We start from the raw sequence: 20,368 nt of genomic DNA, 5'->3' as shown, positions 1-20,368 counted from the left end.
TTAAATTTAAAAAAAAATATTTTTTCTAGATTCTACTAGATATTGATTTCGATGCTAAGGGTCCCCCCTTTGAAATTTTGAAAATTCAAAATTTTAAATCTCAAGTTTTCACTTTTAATCAATTCCTTATATCGTAATTAGTATAAAACAACACTTTAAACTTGATTCTGAGACCTTTCATTTTTTTGTAAAAAATCATGTGAAATTGAACAAAAATTTGGACTTGTAAAGTGGCTAAATCCGCAGTCTGACCAACTTCAAACTGTCATAACTTGATCAAATCTGAACCGATTTTTAAGCGGAATGTCATTTTGGTCTTGATTTGGCCTCTTAATTCATTCTGCATTCAAATTTTATTAAATTTAAAAAAAAAATAATTTTTTTCTACATTCTACTAGATATTGATTTCGATGCTAAGGGTCCCCCCTTTGAAATTTTGAAAATTCAAAATTTTAAATCTCAAGTTTTCACTTTTAATCAATTCCTTATATCGTAATTAGTATAAAACAACACTTTAAGCTTGATTCTGAGACCTTTCATTTTTTTGTAAAAAATCATGTGAAATTGAACAAAAATTTGGACTTGTAAAGTGGCTAAATCCGCAGTCTGACCAACTTCAAACTGTCATAACTTGATCAAATCTGAACCGATTTTTAAGCGGAATGTCATTTTGGTCTTGATTTGGCCTCTTAATTCATTCTGCATTCAAATTTTATTAAATTTAAAAAAAAATTATTTTTTTCTAGATTCTACTAGATATTGATTTCGATGCTAAGGGTCCCCTTTGAAATTTTGAAAATTCAAAATTTTAAATCTCAAGTTTTCACTTTTAATCAATTCCTTATATCGTAATTAGTATAAAACAACACTTTAAACTTGATTCTGAGACCTTTCATTTTTTTGTAAAAATCATGTGAAATTGAACAAAATTTGACTTGTAAAGTGGCTAAATCCGCAGTCTGACCAACTTCAAACTGTCATAACTTGATCAAATCTGAACCGATTTTAAGCGGAATGTCATTTTGGTCTTGATTTGGCCTCTTAATTCATTCTGTATTCAAATTTTATTAAATTTAAAAAAAAATAATTTTTTTCTACATTCTACTAGATATTGATTTCGATGCTAAGGGTCCCCCCTTTGAAATTTTGAAAATTCAAAATTTTAAATCTCAAGTTTTCACTTTTAATCAATTCCTTATATCGTAATTAGTATAAAACAACACTTTAAGCTTGATTCTGAGACCTTTCATTTTTTTGTAAAAAATCATGAGAAATTGAACAAAAATTTTGACTTGCAAAGTTGCTAGATCAGAGGCTTTAGCAACTTCGAACTGTCATAACTTTGACAAAACTTTACCCATTTTCAAGCGGAATGTCATTTTGATCATGGTATTCAATATTCATTCTGTATTCAAATTTTGTTTGCTTAGAAAAAAATTATTTTTTTTTTGGATTGTAATTTTGATCATGGTTTAGTATCTATATTTTTTATGCATTTAAATTTTAAAAGATTCGACAACGACAACTTATCATTTGAAAATGATTCAAAATTGATTTGGTGTACCGTTACGTACCGGTACTGATACCAAAACCGGAAGGAGAAAACTGAAATAGAACCTTTTACCGAAATAGTTGTTTCGGAACGTAACCGAACCGAAGCCGTAACCTTTATTGGTTTTTTGGTTTGATTCTTTGGTAACAAGTATTCTAGTAGAATTATTTTTTAAGTGTATGCATATAAAAGTGGTGCATACTTTTTAGCTATGAAATAAAAATTGAGCGTAACAGTCTTTTAACAGTGAGGCAGATGGAATATACAGAAATGTAAGCCAAACAAACCTGTATTCGTTTTTCGTCGGATTTTGGGCTCATTTGTATTTCTGGAACACTCCTGATAGGTCAACTTGTAGATATAATAAAATTATATTTAATAAAAATGTTTCAAACATTAAATTCAAACTCCAATTGATCAGATGGAACTTTGCTTTTGAATGAATGGATGTGATGAAACTACAATTGCAAATATGAGAACGAGTACTCATAACAAAAGTTTGCCAACAACTAAGCGGAGCAGATAATGCGAGTAAACTATTAACAGTTGTCGTAGGTAAACAATGATAAATTACTGAAAGTAGAATTTATTGAATGACAATTCTTATCGAAGAGTAAACACAACAAATAAACAATTCACAGTCCATTATATCAATCGCATGAAGCAATTATGATCAGATTTGCTTTTTATCAGATTGTCAATCGATTTATTTTGTACATATTATTGAGCTTGGTTGACTGACTGATTAGATAAGTTCTTGGAGACCTGCCCCTTTAGAGGGATCTGCAAGATCTGGCCTTGACACAGAAACTAAAATCTATCATTGAAATTGCGATTGGGCCACTGAGCAGCTGCCATAAAGAACATTAAACTAAATATATAATTATAAATATAAATGTTTAGCATAGTATCAGTCTGAGTCGGAGTAGAAATGTGTTGCCAAACAGCTGTGACAAATGTTTTTTTTTTTGATCTGCTCAAAAGCTCTCACAACTCTCTCTCTAGTTCATTTACTCAGTCTATTGCTATCTCAAGCTGATTAATAAGTAATTGTATTCATATTTATTGGGAAGTTATAGATTAGATAGAAGGACTCGGGGCAATAGAATCTTGAGTGTTGATTGTCGAAATCCGTTCGAAATATTCGTCATAGCAACAAAAACAAAAACTGATTGAAATCTATTAATATTATTTACCTAAGAGTTCACATTTATGGTCTTATAAATAAAATAAATTACAGCCTGCTTATTTCTTAATACCGATTAATCAAAATAATTGCTCCACGTATCCGCCATCAATCGATGGCTTTTGCCGTATACCTTTCCGGCCAGCTAATTTGCTGCTCCAATACTGGATCGATGGGAGGAGCAATTGCCGCTGCCGGTGCTCGCTTCGTACCACAGGATTCCGCATCCTTGGCCGTAAGGAAATCATCCGCATCCCAAGGCTGCGCCTGTGCGGTGCCCCAGATGAGAAACACACAGTTGCCCACAAAAAAGATGACAGCCGCAATGCCAAATACAATTTGCCATTGTCCCCGTTCGTGCTGCAGATGAATAGATGAAAATAAATAGAGTAATTAATATAAGTTTTTGATTCTTCATAGAAATTTTAACAAGTTATACAAATAATGCCAAAATTTGGGGAAATAAGAAACTTAAAACACTCGCAACCATTGTAAAGCTTACAAAATAAGATTGCGATACAAAGAAACTACAGAAAAACCCGAATCAAAATCGAATATTCCAATATAATGCTTTGAATTTCCAAGCACTTTTTACAAGCTAAATTAAATTTCAGTAAGTTTCAAAAGAAAAATACTAAATAAATTAATAATAATAGTTTTGATTTTGGACTATTACTTTTTCCTACTTCTGTTTAAAATTTTGGATAAGTGTCAGTAGAACTAGAAAACAAATAACTATTTTTTGAATCAATTATTTTTAATTATCTGTTTCCAAATAATACTCAACGGTATTCAGTAATCGCATAATTACTTTTCAAAAGGTTTTGCTTTGATTTTTGGCAAAGTCCTTTAGCTTTCTTTGAATTTTATTCTTAGAATATACGCATCAGGTACCAGCTAGGTTAAAAAACTCACCTTGTCAACAACAATGATGCCGGCAATGAGGGGAGTTAGTATGGGTATCACATTGGCCACCGTGTTGCTGAGGCCAATGAGAATACCGGCGTGATTTGGCGACAGATCTATGGAGTTAAGGGAACTGCCAATGGTGGCGCCACTGTTGACTCCCACACTGACGATCATTAGAGCAATGGCCACATTTGCATGATCCTCGTCAAGGAAGCCAATCACAATAAGTGCTGCGGCGGGTATCCAAAAGGAAAGCGTATTGAAGAGCTTTCTCACCGACGTCAGCGTCAGCCACTTTCTCTTGAGCAGAATATCGGCGACAATCAAATAGACGTAAGAGAGCAGCCACATGGCCAAAAACGGTAGAGATGAGAAGACCGCATTGCTCTGTATATCCATATTGAGTACACCATTCATATACGAGGGAATCTCCGCCTGCAACGTGCTGAGGCCATAGGTCTCGGCGCATCTGGCCACAAGAAGAGCCATAAATGGAACGGAGCAGCAGATGGCACGCCAGGGAATGGGTATGCTTCTCTCATGGAAGTTCTCATTGTGCTGCAGTGAGGATTCAATGTATTTGCACTCCGCCTCGCTGATGAAACGTGACTCGGGCGCATTGTTGGCACCACAGACAAGCCAGAGAATGCACCAGGCAGCACAGAGTGCACCCGATACATAGGAGATTCCCGGCCAGCCCATTGCTCCCTTGGCAATCATGCCACTGATGAACATGGCCAACACAGTGCCACAATCTGTGCCCGTATAGCTAAAGGCGCCCAATCGATTACGTTCCTCTGGCGGCGACCACACGGCCAGATGCTCGGTCACGCAGGGAAAGATGACGCCCTGGAACAGGCCCTGAAGTATGCGGATGGCACAGAACACCTGCCAACCGCCCCAAGTGATGCACCACGGAGTTATGAGGCTGAACACAGCTGTGCCACAGCTGGCAATGAAGAGCACCACTTTGGCGCCATAACGACGGCACAGAAAGCTGCCCGGAAATAGGGTGATTATGTAGCCCCAATAGAAACTGGACAATATATACGATTTATGTCGCTCCGTCCAACTGTATTCCTGCAAAAGCGAAAATAATACGTAAGTATTGTAGTATATATATTTACAAAAGTACGAATAAATATATTAAGTTATCAGAATTGGCGGAAAGTAATAAAATAATATTAATTAAGCAATATTAAACAAACTTTTGGAGCACTGAAAGTTTTTCGTATTTGAATTTCCTAGATTTTAATGCTTTTTCTGCACTCTTACTTGGTTTCTTCAAATAGTGCTCCTACACTTTTCTGTCCTTGTTTTTGTAATTCTTACAACAAATATTCACAATTTGTTTTTTTATCATGTAATTATTTATATAGAATATACTTATTTTGCACTTTTGGAATAAGTTGAAATTTCACTTTGCACTAACCGGAAAATTGGGATTGGTGGATTCAGCATTTGTCATGGCCACAATGGCGACACTAACATTGAGGCGAGCGATGTGCATGACTGTGAGGCCCAAAAAGAGGAGAAAAGATTGCAGATGCCGCACTCCAATCCTTGGCCCCTTGGACACTTTACACTGGCTACTCATACCGAACGTAGCTATAAATATATCATATAATATTTTATTAGATTTCTACTGTATATTTTTCTTTTTTTTTTCGCAAATTCGATTGTGCACTGGTTGATTAGCTGAATGGTTCTGGGGCCAGTCGCAGCTGTATTGCCAACATTTATAGACCAGCTGAGTTGGCTAACTCCTTTTGGGCGTGCTACGCTTTGCGTATCATTCACACGGCTACCAACGATAAGATCTGATTAAAAGAAAATAAACAAAACCTTACCTGACGCAAGTGGCCCAGTTGGGCACCTGTAGATCAACTCCATTGTACGATTCATATGCATATAGTATTTGTTTAACTTACTTCATTCAACAACCAGTGAGTCCCGCGGTTTGTATTCAACTGTAAATAATAAAAACAAAAAAATGGGAGAAAAAACACATATGAAAAAATTAGAAAATAGAAGTATTCCAGATATAATTGTTACCATATGACGTCTCATTTGGCGAAACGAGTTGTTTATTTGAATTAAGATTTATGGCTTAAGTGCTGTTCACGTTGTCACAGCAGATGTTGCCAATGTTGTTGCTGTTACCTCTATTGCTGTTGCAAACTGCAACCGCAAATTAGCACACAAAATCTGCACATATGTGAATGATTTTTTTTCATTTTATTATTTTTGAATATAAGCTATAATTCAAATTCGTTAGAAACACAATTAGAACTTGAAAATTAATGTAAAATAATTTGCATTGCATAAAATCTTTGCATTATAAGCATTTACTTATCAAAAAGAATATAAATAGCATTATCTTTTTCTGTAACACTGTAAAAGATTCATAATAAATATACGAAAATTCCATAAAGTGTCTCTAATTTGTTAGCCTCTGCTGTGTCAGGTAATTGTCCAGCAAATAATAATGCGATGATAAGCGATGCTACTGGCTGACTAAATAATAATAAATTGATAGCATTTCGAAGCATTGTTCAAAATAAATCAGCTCTCAAGTGGCCTACACTGAAAACAATTTACGTAGATTAAAACAAATAGATAAAAGGTGTAATATACTTTCAGACAATTTCTGCTTTGTCTTCTTTTATCTACTTTGTATGTCATTTCATCTTCTCCGTCTTATAGGTTTTAATTTCAAATCCAATAGTATATATTCATACATTTTCTTCCAGTGTGGCAAGTAACCACTTTAGTTCCATAAAGAAATTCCATCTTGAAGGGGGAATAACAATAGCGAAAGTCAAAGCATATTATTTATAACATTTTATTAGCTTGTTTTAAATACAAGTGAAGAAAAAGTAAAAATAAGTTATCGCCCTGTGATTATTTAGGAACACTCAGGGAGGAACATGTACAAATATTGATACAGGGATGATTAACGACTCATTTTTTTACCATGTACAAAGAGAATTCTATTAAAATGCCTCATAAACTCAACTTAAGTCTTTTAACTGAAACATAACAAATGAGTTTGTATAATGTCGAGAAAGGGGAATTAACAATTAGTCATATTATGGGAAAGTTCTTCACAGACATAATATTTTTAATTTAAATGATTATAAATATAATACAAATTGTTTCGAACGAAGCATACATTTATTCGAAATCTGTTATCACACTGATAAAGGCAAGCAAATCTTTATGCTTTGTTTAAATAAAATAAGAACCAATAAAAAACCTCCGATTTAATAGATTATTTTATTAGAAAATTACACACTAAACTACACGTACTTGACAAAAAAGAGTGCTACTCTAAATATAGCGAAAGTTGAGTACATAAAATATTGTTTTTTGGGTATTTTTTGGCTTATCATTTGAAGCATATCGCATAATATTATTTATAAGTTTATTATGTGCTTCAAAATAATACTCGTTGTTAATTGTTGGGATTTTAGGTTCCGGTTAACTGCTGATCGCCTTTTTCATATCGGAGGTGCTTATCACTGGAGGTTTTGCCAGCTCGGGCTGCGGACCCAGAAGGAAGTCCTCGGCATCCCAGGGCTGCGACACGGCCGTGCCGAATGCCAAGTATATACAATTGAACACAAAGAATATTACAGAGGAGATTATGAATACTATTTGCCACTGTGTGCGATCGTTCTGAAGATGATGAACAATTAGAAAATAAATATAAAAAAATAAAGAAAAAGTATTAATAAATTAAAAATAAAAATAAATATAGAAAACATTTAATCTTAAATAGGAAACTCACATCATCTGTGACAATTGCACCTGCCACCAAAGGAGTGATAATGGGCACCGCATTCGCCGCAGTATTAATGATGCCCATTAAGATGCTGGCATGATTGGGTGACAGATCTATGGAGTTTAGGGAACTGCCAATGGTGGCGCCACTGTTGAAGCCCACGCTGAGGGTCATCAAGACAATGGCCAACGTCTTTTGATCCACATCCAGAAAACCAATGCCAATAAGTGTGACAGCCGGTACCCAAAATGCAAATGAATTCATGGTTTTGCGTATAGCGGTTAGAGAAAGCCATATCTTGGACAGAAGTATGTCAGAGGAGATCAGGTACACATAGGACATGGCCCACATGGCCAGGAAAGGCAGGGCAGAGAACAGAGCATTATCCTTGATGTCCATTAGCAGAACTCCTTTCATATAAGCGGGAATTTCAGCCTGAAGCGTACTAAGACCCCAACTCTCCGCACAGCGGGTCACGAGAAGAGCCAGGAATGGCACCGAGGTCCAAATAGCTCGCCAAGGAATGGGAATGACAGCCTTGTGATAGTTTGCACCATGTTGAAGGGATGTTTCTATATAGTGTTTCTCGGCATCGCCAATGAAACGGGATTCGGTGGCATTATTTGATGCAAAGATGAACCACAGAACGCAACAGGCAAAGGCAACGCCAGCAGAGATGTAAGAGATTCCAGGCCAGCCCATCGGACCATTGGCAATCATGCCGCTCACAAACATGGACAACACATTTCCGCACTCAATCCCCGTGTGACTTAAGGCGCCCAGGCGATTGCGCTCCGCTGGCGGAGACCAGCGTGCCAAATGCTGATGAATGCAGGGGAAGATCAGGCCTTGGGCACAGCCCATGAGCACACGGATGCCGCAGTACGCACCCCAACCACCCCAAACAATTAAAGGGGGCGTCACGCCACTGCACACTCCCGAGCTGAAGGTGGCCCAAAACATGACACTCTTCACTCCGAACTGCTTGCACAGATATCCGCCCAGAAACTGGGTGATAACATAGCCCCAATAGAAGCTGGACAATACGTATGACTTCTCCGCTGCCGTCCAGTTGTATTCCTAAATAATTAAAATAAAATAAAATATTTTATACTAAACAAGTCATCGTTAACTTACCGGAAAATTGGGATTCGTGGACTCGGCATTAGTCATCGCCACCACAGACACGCCCACATTAAGGCGGCCTATATAGACCGAAGTTATGGTTATAAAAATTAACAGTGCCTGCAAATGCCGTACACCCAAAAGGGGGCCTATCAATAAAAAAGAAAATGAAAAGAATTTATTCACATATTCAACACATACTATGAATACATACATATTCAAATAAAACTTGAGCGTGCCACATTTGTTTAAAGTCCGATTAAACTTAGTATAGCAATATAATACCATTCGCGTGCCTTGACATTTATCACAAAGTAGGCCACAAATCAAACATAAATATTATTGATTTCGATTGAGTTGATTATATAGAGATTAAGAGATTTATAACTGAAATCCAGTCAGTGAAATAAATTTGTATGCACTTTTAATACCATATTACAGATCACAGATCTTAATATAAATTGATCAGCAATTGACATTAAAAATATATATTAAAACCATTACTTTGCGTAATTATATAATACGAATCGCTTAATAAAATTTTCAAATGAAGTTAAGGGAACACAAAAAAAGTCGAATACTATCGATAAAAATTGAAGTAAGGCAAATCTTTTTTTAAGTTTAACTTCCTTTTTAAGCATTCGTTTCAAATGTCGCTTACCTTTATTTATTTCAGCTGTCATTTTATTCCTAAATTAATTTATCCACTTTCAAAGCAATTTGTCAATTGCCGACAAGTTCTAGCCACGTTTAAACTGCACTACTGACCATTTAGGAATAAGTTTAGTTAGAAGCAAAGCATGTAAGACTTCCAGGCACTTTGGCCTCGATCGTATATGGCCTGATAAGCTGGCATTTTTTGGAGAACTTTATCAACTTTGATTATCCCATGATAAGGTACAGCACGTGTTGGCAAAAGCACCGCAATCGAACGATTAAAAAAAATATTTAAAACATATTTCCGAAAATATCAACGAAAGATCTCATTTTCTGACCTAAGCCAACATCAGGTTCTTTTAAAAAGCTCAAGTGCACACATTTCTATCAAATGTTACTTAAGAAATGATTTTAGCCGGAGATTAACTAATTATTAATCTCTTACTGACTAAATATTCGGTAATCAACTGTGAGCTCCAACATGTTAATCAGACCGATGATTATGTTATCACTCGACCTAAAAGTATGCAATACAAATTTAGGTATAGTCCCAGGACGCAACACATTTAAGTAAAAAATCATATTTTTGAATGTAACTTTACTTCTTCATTTTTTGTATTAACTTACCACCAACTAAATTTAATTCATTTAAAAATTTAGATTATATCCATTACAAGTTAATAAATCTCTTCCGATTTTTATACGGAATGTCATTTTGATTATAATTTGGTCTCCAAATTCATTCTGCATTTCAATTTTGTTTAATCTGAATAATTTCATATTTACTAATTTCAAGATTACCAAAATATTGACAGTTGAAATTTTAAAAGAACATCCTAGTCATTAATACTGTTACAACCCCCATAAAAATATATATGAAAGCGCATGCGTTTAAAACAAACTAAATACACAAGAAATTTCTTTCGATTTCATTTAATTGTGAACATCAAAAAGAAGTTATGTGTTTGATAAAGATAAATCAAAAGAATATTTTTGTTTTATTGTTTTGTTTGATATTATTAATATTAAAGCCTTCCAAAGTCGAGGCCGATGAGAAAAACATTAATAAACTTTTGAACAACCAGGCCGTTGTTAGTCGCCAAATAATGTGCATTCTTGAGAAAAGTCCTTGCGACCAATTAGGACGACAATTAAAAGGTAAGTAAGAAAATCCAATAAACATCTATACTTAAAACAGTATAAAAAAATATATTTGGATTTACTGTGAGTTAAATACGAATAAATTATCATAGTGTCTCTAAAATCGACGTTTCCAGACAATAGAAGAACATTTCCAAATGATGTGTTTAAATTATGAATTTTCTTCCAGCTGCTCTTCCAGAAGTCATAACCAGAAAGTGCCGCAATTGTTCTCCCCAGCAAGCTCAAAGTGCCCAAAAATTGACAGCATTTTTGCAGGCACGCTATCCGGATGTTTGGGCGATGCTTCTGAGAAAGTATCAAAATCCTTAGGTCAAATGTTGTGTGTATTTAATGTACTGTTTTTCTGGATAAGTTGCGTACATATTGGAAAATTTATTGCTAGCTTGGTGTCATGATATTCGGGCAATGCTTCTAAAAATATATTAGAATATCCAAAATAATTTTGTATTTTGTATATTTGCTGTAACGAAGCCTATACTAATTTCAAAATAAATTGACAGTATAAACAATTATTATAATGATTATTTATTGATAAATCTACAGCAAAAATGAAAGCAAAAGAAGACAGAGAGAGACTCCCGTGAAATACTCAATAAAAAGAATTTCATTAAACACCAAAAGATTGCAATACGTATCGTATTTATTTGTTACTTAAATATGTTTATTTTAAATTATAGAAATTATATTTACAACACATAACTACTCATATATACTTTACAAATCAGTTAGTTAAACTTATTGTTCTTTAACTATCTGCGAATGGAGCTGTTTAGAGACAGATATGGGGGATACGTCGAATACATTGGGTTCGGCTGTGTAGCTCTTTGTAGGACACATGCGTCTTGGTATTGAGACTGCATATTCATGACACCCATTTGCATAGGAATCTGCGAATTGGGATATTCACCACCGGAACTGTAGGCACCAGTAGGAGGACTCTGCTGAGGCGACATCCTATAGCTATTAATGGCTCCATAATGGGACATCAAATTAGGACTGATGTGAACGTTTGCAGTGCGATTATTTGAATTGCTGCCAATTGGCGCTGAAGTATGTTGCACGGGTGCGGATGGAGTATTCCGAGTGTTGCGATTTGTGTTCTGCGACGATGCTATGGGCGCAATGTTCATGTTGCTGGTGTAATATTTGTGGTACTGCAAAGGTGTCACTTGGGTTTGCAACATATTCGGTGGCGTTGAAATATTTCTGTTTTGCATTAACAAATGTGGTGGTGGCGTCATCGAATTCGGTGGCAAAGGATGATGTGGCGATGGTGTCAAATTGGATTGCGCTCCTGGCGATGTATTGCATGGCTGAGTCTCAAGGCAATTGGTAAGTTGCTGTAACTTCGAAAGACTACATAGATTGCCAACCAGCGCTGATGTTGTTCCGGTGCTATTTGACACTGATATGGAATCGTGATTTGCCTGACGTTGATCATTACTAGTTGCTGTGGATGGTGGCCCCAATGTACTCGAAACTGGTATGCGAGGCACATTCGATACCGTTTCATTAGTTGGTATATTATTTTGCAAATAAAAGTTGTTTACTGCACAAGCCGATGAAGGCTGCTCAATCCGCTGATGCGAGTTCGGAAGTGAATGAACGGAGCTATTTAACGACATCCTTTGTTGAATAACAGCCGTCATGTCGTAGTTGGATGGATTCGAAGAGAAGTTTTGAGAAATTTGCGAAATGGGTACATAGTCCAAAGGCTGCATATTCTGCTGATGACCATGCTGTCCACTTAGTTGGGTAAACTGCAAGCTGCCAAGCGAATCTTGCTGTGCTTTTGAAATATTCGCTGCTGAACTCTGCGAGTGCTGATGATGAGTATTCTGCGCTGTAGTCGCTGTTGCTGACGGAATCTTGGTGTCTCTCTGCTGAGAACTATTTGACGCATTTGCGGTGCGAATTTGCTTAGGTGTCGGTGCCCGGTGGGACGTTGTCGGCGAATTCGCGACAATATCCGGCTGTAAGTAAACCAATAGTACATCATGAGTTCCAAAAAAAACAAGATATTTAGTTTAAGTAAGCCTAATTAACAATAAAAAAAAAAGCAAGAAAATATAATATAGAGCACCAAAATATAAAAAAAAGAAACTATGGTTTTTCTGACTTCGATAAAATTTTCTTTTTGAATAGTATGTGATAGTATAATATAACATAATATTCGAAATATTTAACATTAGTGAAAAAAAACTATTTTAAAAAAAGTCTCATAAATATTATTTATCGATATAATTCTAATTTCTACACTCTCATTATTATTTTTTCAATTTAAATTTCCGAGTTAAATATTTCCTCATTTTGTTTCATGCTTACAAGTTTTGCTTCTAATTGCTTTTGGTGTTCTTAGTATTATTTTTAAAATGTCTTATAGAAAATCATGTATATAATTACCTGAACATTAAGTTTCCTATTGGGATGTTGTTGATGCTGTGAGCTTCCAATTATATTTAAATTTGGAGAGCCTTCTGGTGTTAAATTCATATTAATATTGTTCTGTTGTTGGATGTGCGAGTTTTGTATAGACATATGCATTGGAGTCGTCGCCGATTGATTTTGCATTGAACAGTCGGAAAATTGTCTATGCATATGGACGTTTGAGTTTTCCGAGCCATGATTAATCGAACTTCCAATTGTGGACGGGGAGTCCATATTGATTCCGCAATCATAATGCTGAATGGGTGCATTTGTGGATGATTCGGAATTGTACGACATGTTCGTATTAACATCTGGTTGACCTCCAACTGGCAAATTTGAATGTGTACTCGACTGTATGATGGGCTGTGCAATTTTCAATTTTTCCTCACGTGAATTCACTAATGTTGTGTTCACATTATGCTCTGCCTTTTGTTTTTGGGGCACACCAGATGCTTCCCGGGTTGGCAACAGAATTGTCGATTCCGTTTGGCTGGAACTGCCATGTCGTTGCCCAGAGTTCTGAGCATTGCCAATGGGTTTCATTTGTTGTGTCTGATCGGTGATCTTAAACTGTTTTTGTTGTGTGGCGCATTTCTGATTGAAATTGCCAGACTGATTGTTAAGATTGTAGTCATTACAATTAAGTAAATGAGCTTCATCTCTCGGCGTGTTAACAGGATTAATGCTGGATACCGCCGTTTTGGGCAAATCATCCTTTTTACCGCTATTTTTCCGTTCAACTTTTTGCTTATCCTTGGGATGATGAATCTGATGATGGTGCATTGCAGATTGATACAGATTTTGTGTGAAATTATGTGTATAAGCCATTGTTGTTGCAAGATCTTTGTGGAATTGCTTTTGACCCTTTTGTGATGCAGGATCCAAATTGCAAAGATTATAGCTGTAATAGTCCCACTGCCAATACTGCGAAGTATGATGATAGTTGGGCATTTGATTAATTGGAAACTGCGACGTGATTGGACTCTGTAACTGAGCATGTTCGTTGTTCTTAATCTGAATCTTATCCCTGATGGGCAATGAAGTCGATGGTACTCGCACATTTGATTTCTCCTCCTCTTTCACTTGCACCAACTGCGTTGGTTTCATTGCTTCCTTTTCAGGAATTGTATTCATTTTGTTTGCGTAGTAAGCATCTGGTTTTTTAGCAACATTATTGACTGCTTCAATCTTTGGAACAGCAGGTTCCACAATTGTTTTCTTATTAATTTTCGGCTTCATGTCTGTTTCTTGCATAACAGGAACAACCGCCTTTCCAATATTTTCCTGTTCGTTCGTTGGATTTGTTTTATTGACTTCATTGTAAAACGTTGGTTCTACTGAAGTATTTGATATCTTTAGCGCATCCAGTTCAGTTTTATTGGGTAGAATAGGCTCAAGCGTAGCACAGGCTTTAGTAATATCTTTGGTTTTAATGACACTTTCTTCAATGGGTTTGGAAGAATTACAGCTGGGTATTTGCGCTATTTTCAATGCTTCTTCATTAGCAAAGGGAACAACAGGTGCAGCAGATGCAGGAATTGCAGCAGATGCTGAAACTGCAGGAGTTGCTGGTATTGTAATAGGTGCAGGAGTTGCAACAGTTGCAGCAGTTGGAGCAGTTGCCACCGTTGCAGCAGTTGGAATCGTTGCAGCAGTTGGAACCGTTGCAGCAGTTGGAACCGTTGCAACAGTTGGAACCGTTGCAGCAGTTGGAACCGTTGCAACAGTTGGAACCGTTGCAGTAGTTGGAACAGTTGCAGCAGTTGAAACAGTTGCAACAGTTGCAACGCAATTCTTTAATCTTTGATCTGCAGATTTATGCATCTCAGTGCCGTTTATCAAGCTTTCCTCTTCTAAGGTGTTTACTTTAGTTTCGACTTTTTCCACAATGGGAGTAACTGCATCTACCTTTTCAGGAGCAACAATTTTGCTGGTATTCTTTTCTTTAATTATCATTTCAGATGATGCAGCCAACACACCAGCGATCTCATTGTTCTCCTTAATTGTTTCCTTTGATTCGATTACATTTTCCACTGGTTTTTGCTCAACTTTACATTCTGGAGTTTTATTGTCAGTATTACTTTTCTTATCGTATAAAGTTGTATCAGAAAATAATGTTTTCTTAGTTTTCTTTGCAACAGCATCCAGAACTTGTTCATTGCACTGATCAGTGAAGCTTATTTCTTTTTCCTTTGACAGCCGTGGAATTTCATTTTCAGTTGCAGTTTCTTCATTGAACGATTTTATTGTTTCTTCATTGTCACATTCATTTAATGCAATTTCATTTGAAATATTATCAATGGAATTGTCTTCTTCATTTCGTTTCCCATTTGATTTCTTACCCCTCAATTTGGGTACAATATTAATGGGCTTGTCAACTGATTCTTGTTTCTTAATATCTCGGTTGACCTCTTGTACAGCAGCTCCAGAACCTGATCCTGATAATACCGAGACTTTCTCTATGGTTTCTTTAGTGGAACTCTGTGTATCTTTGAGATTCGATAAATTTAGATCCAAGTTGTCCGTGTTATGTTCCCGTTCAAAGTGTTTCCTCTTGTTTGTGTGAGGAACCACGTCCTTACGTTTCGCCAATCGCAATGCTCGTTTGGTCAACACATTATAATCTGATGATTCCGACTTTTTAGAATATTTACTATCAGATGAATCTGAATTTTCGACTTTCTCTTCAAATGGCCGTTTGCCTCGTTTTGCATCAACTGTTGTTGTGGGCGTAGATTCTGCATAACATACGTTTTTTTTCGAGTAACTGACATCTTCATCAAACTTTTCACAATTTGACACGATCGGCTTTGTGCAGTCCTTAATGATTTCCGCGGTCGTGTTGTTTTGTGGTTGAACAATCTCCTCAGTTTTCTTTTTGTAGAAATCTTTTTCGTCACAGTTTTCGAGAAACTTATAACTCAAATATTCACGATTCGATATCGGTTTAATGTTATTGGTGGGTGATTTAGAAATCGATGTTAATGGACTCCATCTTAAGCAATCGGCATCAATTATAATTCGAGTTTTGCTATGGGCCACTCGGTTATGATGCAATAAAACCTTTTTCCAATCTATTTTCACTGTTATTTGGAATCGAATGTCACCATCATTCTTTCTTAATTTTATAAAATTAAGTAGCTCAAATGCCAATGCAATGTCCGAAATTGCCAATCCGGTTTTTATAGCAATATCTTTGAAAGTTATTACTTTTTTATTCCTGTACTTGTAAAGGTATTCCAGAACAACTGATTTCCAGTATGAGAAGTACGACAGACGTCCAAGATCAGATAAAGGTTTCTCAGGAGTTCCCAACTGGCCTTCTTCACGACTTAGTAAATAGCTAAAATCAATCAAAAATCTTCCAAATCCTTGTCGTTGATATTGTGGCAGAGTCAGAATACAGGAGACATTATACTTTTGTGAGCAGTGCTTCTCCTTTGAAAAATATCCAACGAGGTGGCAACCAACTTGATCGTTTTTAGTTAATATATAAAAGAGGAATGGCTCAACATCGTAATAGAGGGTCTTGTGGTCTAGAAAAAACTTAGCAAGCAGGCACAAGTTTTGGCAGTAGATCTTATTAACGTTTCCATCTACTTCGAAAACAGATATGTCGCCTTGACGAAAAATCTCTGTTCCAGGCGGTTGCTTCCAAATGCATTTATTTTGATGTCTATCCAGGACAGATCGGCTTTTAGTGTATTTCAGGCAGAATTCGCATAAATAAAGTTTTAATAGCCTAAAAAGATAGATGGAAATTTTTAATATTTACAATTAAAATATTTTTTAAGAATAAAATAGTCTACTTATTTAGTCAAGAAAATTACCTTGCGTATTCTTGTGGAAACGGACTTGAATACCATGTCTCTATATTCCATTTGCCAATTTCAATAGATTTAGGACTTTGTCCGCTGTGAATCTGTGTCTGGCTTTTCTCCACTGGCATTTCGCAATAGTTATTAGACACTTTAACTACAGCTTTTTTCAGCACTTCTTGATATAATTCAATATCCAATTGATTAACTCCAGGTGGTAGATGCTGATTCTCTATAATTTAATGATTTATTATAAGTATGCGAATTTTTAAAATTGTTTGTTAATCCTTATAATAAATGATTACATGTTTCAACATACCAAATGATTTAGACTGGTTGATAAACTTATCGTTCTGATCGTTCAAATTTTCCATGCATTCATCATAGTCTGTTGTATTGGATTCTTTTGTGGGTAGAGCTTCCTTTGATGGTTCTTGAGTATGATCTATATCGTTCATCATGCGATACTTTAAAACAGTTTCTTTAGTTAGATATGGAATATCATCATCCTGTTTAACATAAGATTTTGGTGCAGTTTCAAGGGGCATTGATTTTAAGATAACCATCTTCTTTTTTCCCACATTCGTTTGGTTTTGCTTGGAGCCCAAGGAACCATTTTTGACAGTATCGTCAGCTTTATCAGTTGTAGTACTTTCGCATGGTTTAATAGATTCGACAACCGGTGATTGTTGACTGTTGGCATCCATTATTTTACTTCTGGTATAACTTAGGCATTTAAAATTGTTTTTATATTTGTTGTCAACGGGGTTTTTTGCCACAGCTGCAAATCCCCAATTTTCTGATGATCCTTCCAGTAAACTTTCCTTGTCATTTGATGATGATCGGAAATCAAACTTTTTTTCATTTTCAAATATATTTTCCTTCAATGTACTTCTGTCTGAATCATAGTCTTCCTCATCATTATCTTCGTCGCATTCCGAGCTATCACTCGAGCTATCGCTTGAATCCGACTCGGAGCTGGATGAAGTACACGAGTCCGAAGACGTACTTTCATCCTGATCATCGCAGCCCGCATTCTTCTCATCATCATCGTCATCCTCATCGTCACTGTCACTCGAAGAAGTCGATGATGATAAATCCGAATATGTACGTTTTCGACTAAGTTGATTAGCAATTGGTTCACGTTGAAAGTTGGCTTTCTTTTGCTTTATTTGAGTGTCAAACTTGTTAATTATGGCGCAATTCTTTTTCTTTTGTTTATTGCCGACCACATTGTTGGATTGCTGTGACGTTGACGGATTATCAATATATCTTTCGTTTTTAATCATCTGTCGCTTGCAATTGTTGTAAGGTTTCTGAGAGACATTAGCATACGGAACAATTCTGAAATGTATGAATGATATTTAATTAATTTTCATCTCACTACAGTATAAACTAATCAATAATTTCATAGGCTAAATTCAAGAATATATTATTTTTATGCTTTTAATATACTTTGTGACTTACCTTTCATTGCCAAGCTCAAATTTGATGCTGGAACTATCCCTCTTAAAGGCTTTTGGGTTGTCAACGTTTTGTTTTAGGCACGTCTTGCATCTGGTGTAGATAATGATTTGTTAAATTAACGTTTTCCCGCTGATTTCAGTTAACTTACCGATACGGATGCTTTGGCTTCTTGTCCGGTATCGTATCGAGGCACGTCAAATGAAAATGATTCTTGCAAACGAAACATTGAAGAAGACATGGACCACGATTGCGTATTTTGCATACAGCACAATCGGCACATTTCTGACAATTCCACAATGTTCCTTTCGTAACAAGCATATAAAGAAGTACATAGGATTGCGACTTGCACCTCCCAGCTATATTTGCACAAGTCGTATGCAATGATATTCCGCATTGTTTGCAAGAGCTTAACGGTTCTGGAATCCCATTAAGATTCTTTTGAGCATTTCCAGAGCAATGTGTGCAGGTCTCTTCGCCCTTTATAAGTACTTCAGTTTCTGGAGCTGCTTTTCGTGGTGTTGTTAGAGATTTTCCCTTTTTGTACAACTTTCCTTCTTGTATCAAGAAGCCGGCGTCGACAGCCTTTTTAATTGATATTTTAATAACTGCCTTAAAATCCACATCGGGTGAAAGGTCAATGCAATTGAATTTTTGAATATAGTTTTCTATATTTTTAATGGTAGATCCTTCACATTCACCCAAATCATTGACAGCTTTGGCCACCACTTTGTACAGATTTGTACTTTTATCCACTTTAATTCGCCTTTTGGCCATCGGAGCCTTATAGGAATGTAAGCCTTTGTTGTATACTTTAATAACAGCTCCCGACTCCACAGCTTTTTCCAATTTTTCAGCAACGATGTCTTCATGGAACTTATGATGTGTCCCAATCGCCTGACAAATTCTCTGCACACTTGGTCTTTGTTTTTGTGATCGGATTTTGGATATTGCCTCAAGTATCCACTGCTTCCACGTATCCATACTGATGTCATGAGCGGATTCCCTCATTTTGTGTCACTTATCTACAAATAATTGTCTGCAATATTTTTTAAAGAGATATTCGCATGTTATATAAAGAATCTAAGGACTAGATCACATAAAGAAAACTAAAATGTGGCGAATTTAAGATACAAATGTCAATCACTTTAAATTCCAATCCAAGAAACAAACGAAGTCCAACGTTTTCCTTTTTATACAGTCCTAACGCAGATACAAATTGTATATTTTATGTATAAATGCAAATTGCAGTCTTTTTTTTTTTTTAATTTAAAAACAATAAGTTTTTCTCTGATAGAAAAAAGATACATATGTATGTATTAAAGCGTCCGGTATTTTTAATTACATATGTACGTATGTATGTATAAAAATGCAAATACACAGAACATAAGTATGTATATACATATGTATGTGTATGCATACATAATTTGACAGTATACCAATTAAAAGTACACGCAGCAAGTATATGAAATGTTAAAGCACAAAAACAAAATTTTTACTACTCCGTAAATCTAGACAGGTTTTTGTTTCATGTACCAACATATATTTTCAATTCACTTTTAAGTCCATAGTATATTGATATGTATGTATGCATGTACATTCTCAGTAGAAGTACCACAATTTGCACATTGAAAAACGGGTAATTGGCATAACTAAAACTTAATCTTTAATAACTTGCAAGACAATTATGAAAACAGCATTATTTATTTTGCATTTATTATTAATTTATACACTTACAGCACTCGAATTTACTGCGTATTCTTCTTAGCTCACGAAAAACTATAGTTGTTAATAAGTATATTTTTCACAAGTGTCACCACAACTTAAAAATACTGAAGAAAATATGGTTTTTAATACGCGCTCTTTTGGAACGACGAAATGAAACACGCGCTACATTAGTGGTGCGATGCAAGTAAAAACCTCGCACATTTGGGTACGCTGCAAAGCGTATGAAAACATTTGTGCAACTGAATGAGCGTATGTCGTTTTAGCTAGGTATGGTTTGCAGTAAAACTCGTTTTGACAGGCGTCAACTCCTGCTAGTCGATATGGTGTGCGGAAAATAACAGAGCTGCCAGATAAAGAAACTGTGCCCATAAATTAAAAAAAAATTGAATTTTGTATTCAAACAAATAGAGAATCCACTCAAAACTTTCCTCCTCATTGATTTTTCATTATTATTGATGCACTGGCAGCTGGCGCAAGATATATTTCTACAAGTTGATTTTGTTTTATGATCATTTACATACCGTGAGCCTTTATAGATAGGATACATGTTA

General features: G+C 35.7%; 4 protein-coding genes across 5 annotated transcripts; 1 reads left to right on the top strand and 3 right to left on the bottom strand.

Moving 5' to 3' along the window:
• Positions 1-2,721: 2,721 nt before the first annotated feature.
• Positions 2,722-5,375, bottom strand: LOC117783821 (putative inorganic phosphate cotransporter). The gene is made up of 3 exons (XM_034621367.1): positions 5,080-5,375; positions 3,654-4,727; positions 2,722-3,098 (listed from the first exon to the last, which is right to left on the bottom strand). Exons 1-3 carry the CDS (start codon positions 5,242-5,244, stop codon positions 2,847-2,849), a joined length of 1,491 nt encoding a protein of 496 aa, XP_034477258.1. The 5' UTR covers positions 5,245-5,375; the 3' UTR covers positions 2,722-2,846.
• Positions 5,376-6,907: 1,532 nt separating this feature from the next.
• On the bottom strand, positions 6,908-9,319 carry LOC117784113 (putative inorganic phosphate cotransporter). Its single transcript, XM_034621762.1, has 4 exons — positions 9,221-9,319; positions 8,572-8,708; positions 7,441-8,514; positions 6,908-7,328 (listed from the first exon to the last, which is right to left on the bottom strand). The coding sequence occupies exons 1-4, from the start codon at positions 9,240-9,242 to the stop codon at positions 7,131-7,133; spliced, it is 1,431 nt and encodes a 476-aa protein (XP_034477653.1). The 5' UTR covers positions 9,243-9,319; the 3' UTR covers positions 6,908-7,130.
• Positions 9,320-10,175: 856 nt separating this feature from the next.
• On the top strand, positions 10,176-10,817 carry LOC117782947 (allergen Tha p 1). The gene is made up of 2 exons (XM_034620059.1): positions 10,176-10,374; positions 10,547-10,817. Exons 1-2 carry the CDS (start codon positions 10,176-10,178, stop codon positions 10,687-10,689), a joined length of 342 nt encoding a protein of 113 aa, XP_034475950.1. The 3' UTR covers positions 10,690-10,817.
• A 185-nt stretch (positions 10,818-11,002) lies between these two features.
• Positions 11,003-19,888, bottom strand: LOC117783459. Of its 2 annotated transcripts, XM_034620867.1 has the most exons (8): positions 19,827-19,888; positions 18,241-19,128; positions 18,093-18,182; positions 16,945-17,969; positions 16,638-16,857; positions 14,476-16,549; positions 12,784-14,430; positions 11,003-12,353 (listed from the first exon to the last, which is right to left on the bottom strand). In XM_034620867.1, exons 2-8 carry the CDS (start codon positions 19,098-19,100, stop codon positions 11,130-11,132), a joined length of 7,140 nt encoding a protein of 2,379 aa, XP_034476758.1. In that variant the 5' UTR covers positions 19,101-19,128; positions 19,827-19,888; the 3' UTR covers positions 11,003-11,129. The 2 variants fall into 2 exon arrangements, with proteins under 2 accessions (XP_034476758.1, XP_034476757.1); XM_034620866.1 differs by having other exon boundaries at positions 12,784-16,549.
• Between the last annotated feature and the right edge of the window lie 480 nt (positions 19,889-20,368).

This window comes from Drosophila innubila, assembly GCF_004354385.1.
Source record: "Drosophila innubila isolate TH190305 chromosome 2R unlocalized genomic scaffold, UK_Dinn_1.0 1_C_2R, whole genome shotgun sequence".
NCBI classification, from domain to species: domain Eukaryota; kingdom Metazoa; phylum Arthropoda; class Insecta; order Diptera; family Drosophilidae; genus Drosophila; species Drosophila innubila.
The sequence above is the reverse complement of the archived record's forward strand: the minus strand, read 5'-3'. Positions and strand labels throughout refer to the sequence as shown.

Bases quoted from the DNA above. Each gene is read 5' to 3' on its own strand.
- LOC117783821 (XM_034621367.1), bottom strand. From the start codon at position 5,244: ATGAGTAGCCAGTGTAAAGTGTCCAAGGGGCCAAGGATTGGAGTGCGG. The intron at 4,728-5,079 runs GTTAGTGCAAAG...TCGCTTTTGCAG, and splicing joins CCACCAATCCCAATTTTCCG to GAATACAGTTGGACGGAGCG. The intron at 3,099-3,653 runs GTGAGTTTTTTA...ATTCATCTGCAG, and splicing joins GCATCATTGTTGTTGACAAG to CACGAACGGGGACAATGGCA.
- LOC117783459 (XM_034620866.1), bottom strand. From the start codon at position 19,100: ATGAGGGAATCCGCTCATGACATCAGTATGGATACGTGGAAGCAGTGG. The intron at 16,858-16,944 runs GTATGTTGAAAC...ATTAAATTATAG, and splicing joins CAACCAGTCTAAATCATTTG to AGAATCAGCATCTACCACCT. The intron at 12,354-12,783 runs GTAATTATATAC...GTTTACTTACAG, and splicing joins ATAGGAAACTTAATGTTCAG to CCGGATATTGTCGCGAATTC.
- LOC117784113 (XM_034621762.1), bottom strand. From the start codon at position 9,242: ATGACAGCTGAAATAAATAAAG. The intron at 8,709-9,220 runs GTAAGCGACATT...TTTTATTGATAG, and splicing joins GACAGCTGAAATAAATAAAG to GCCCCCTTTTGGGTGTACGG. The intron at 8,515-8,571 runs GTAAGTTAACGA...TTAATTATTTAG, and splicing joins CCACGAATCCCAATTTTCCG to GAATACAACTGGACGGCAGC.
- LOC117782947 (XM_034620059.1), top strand. From the start codon at position 10,176: ATGTGTTTGATAAAGATAAATCAAAAGAATATTTTTGTTTTATTGTTT. The intron at 10,375-10,546 runs GTAAGTAAGAAA...ATTTTCTTCCAG, and splicing joins ATTAGGACGACAATTAAAAG to CTGCTCTTCCAGAAGTCATA.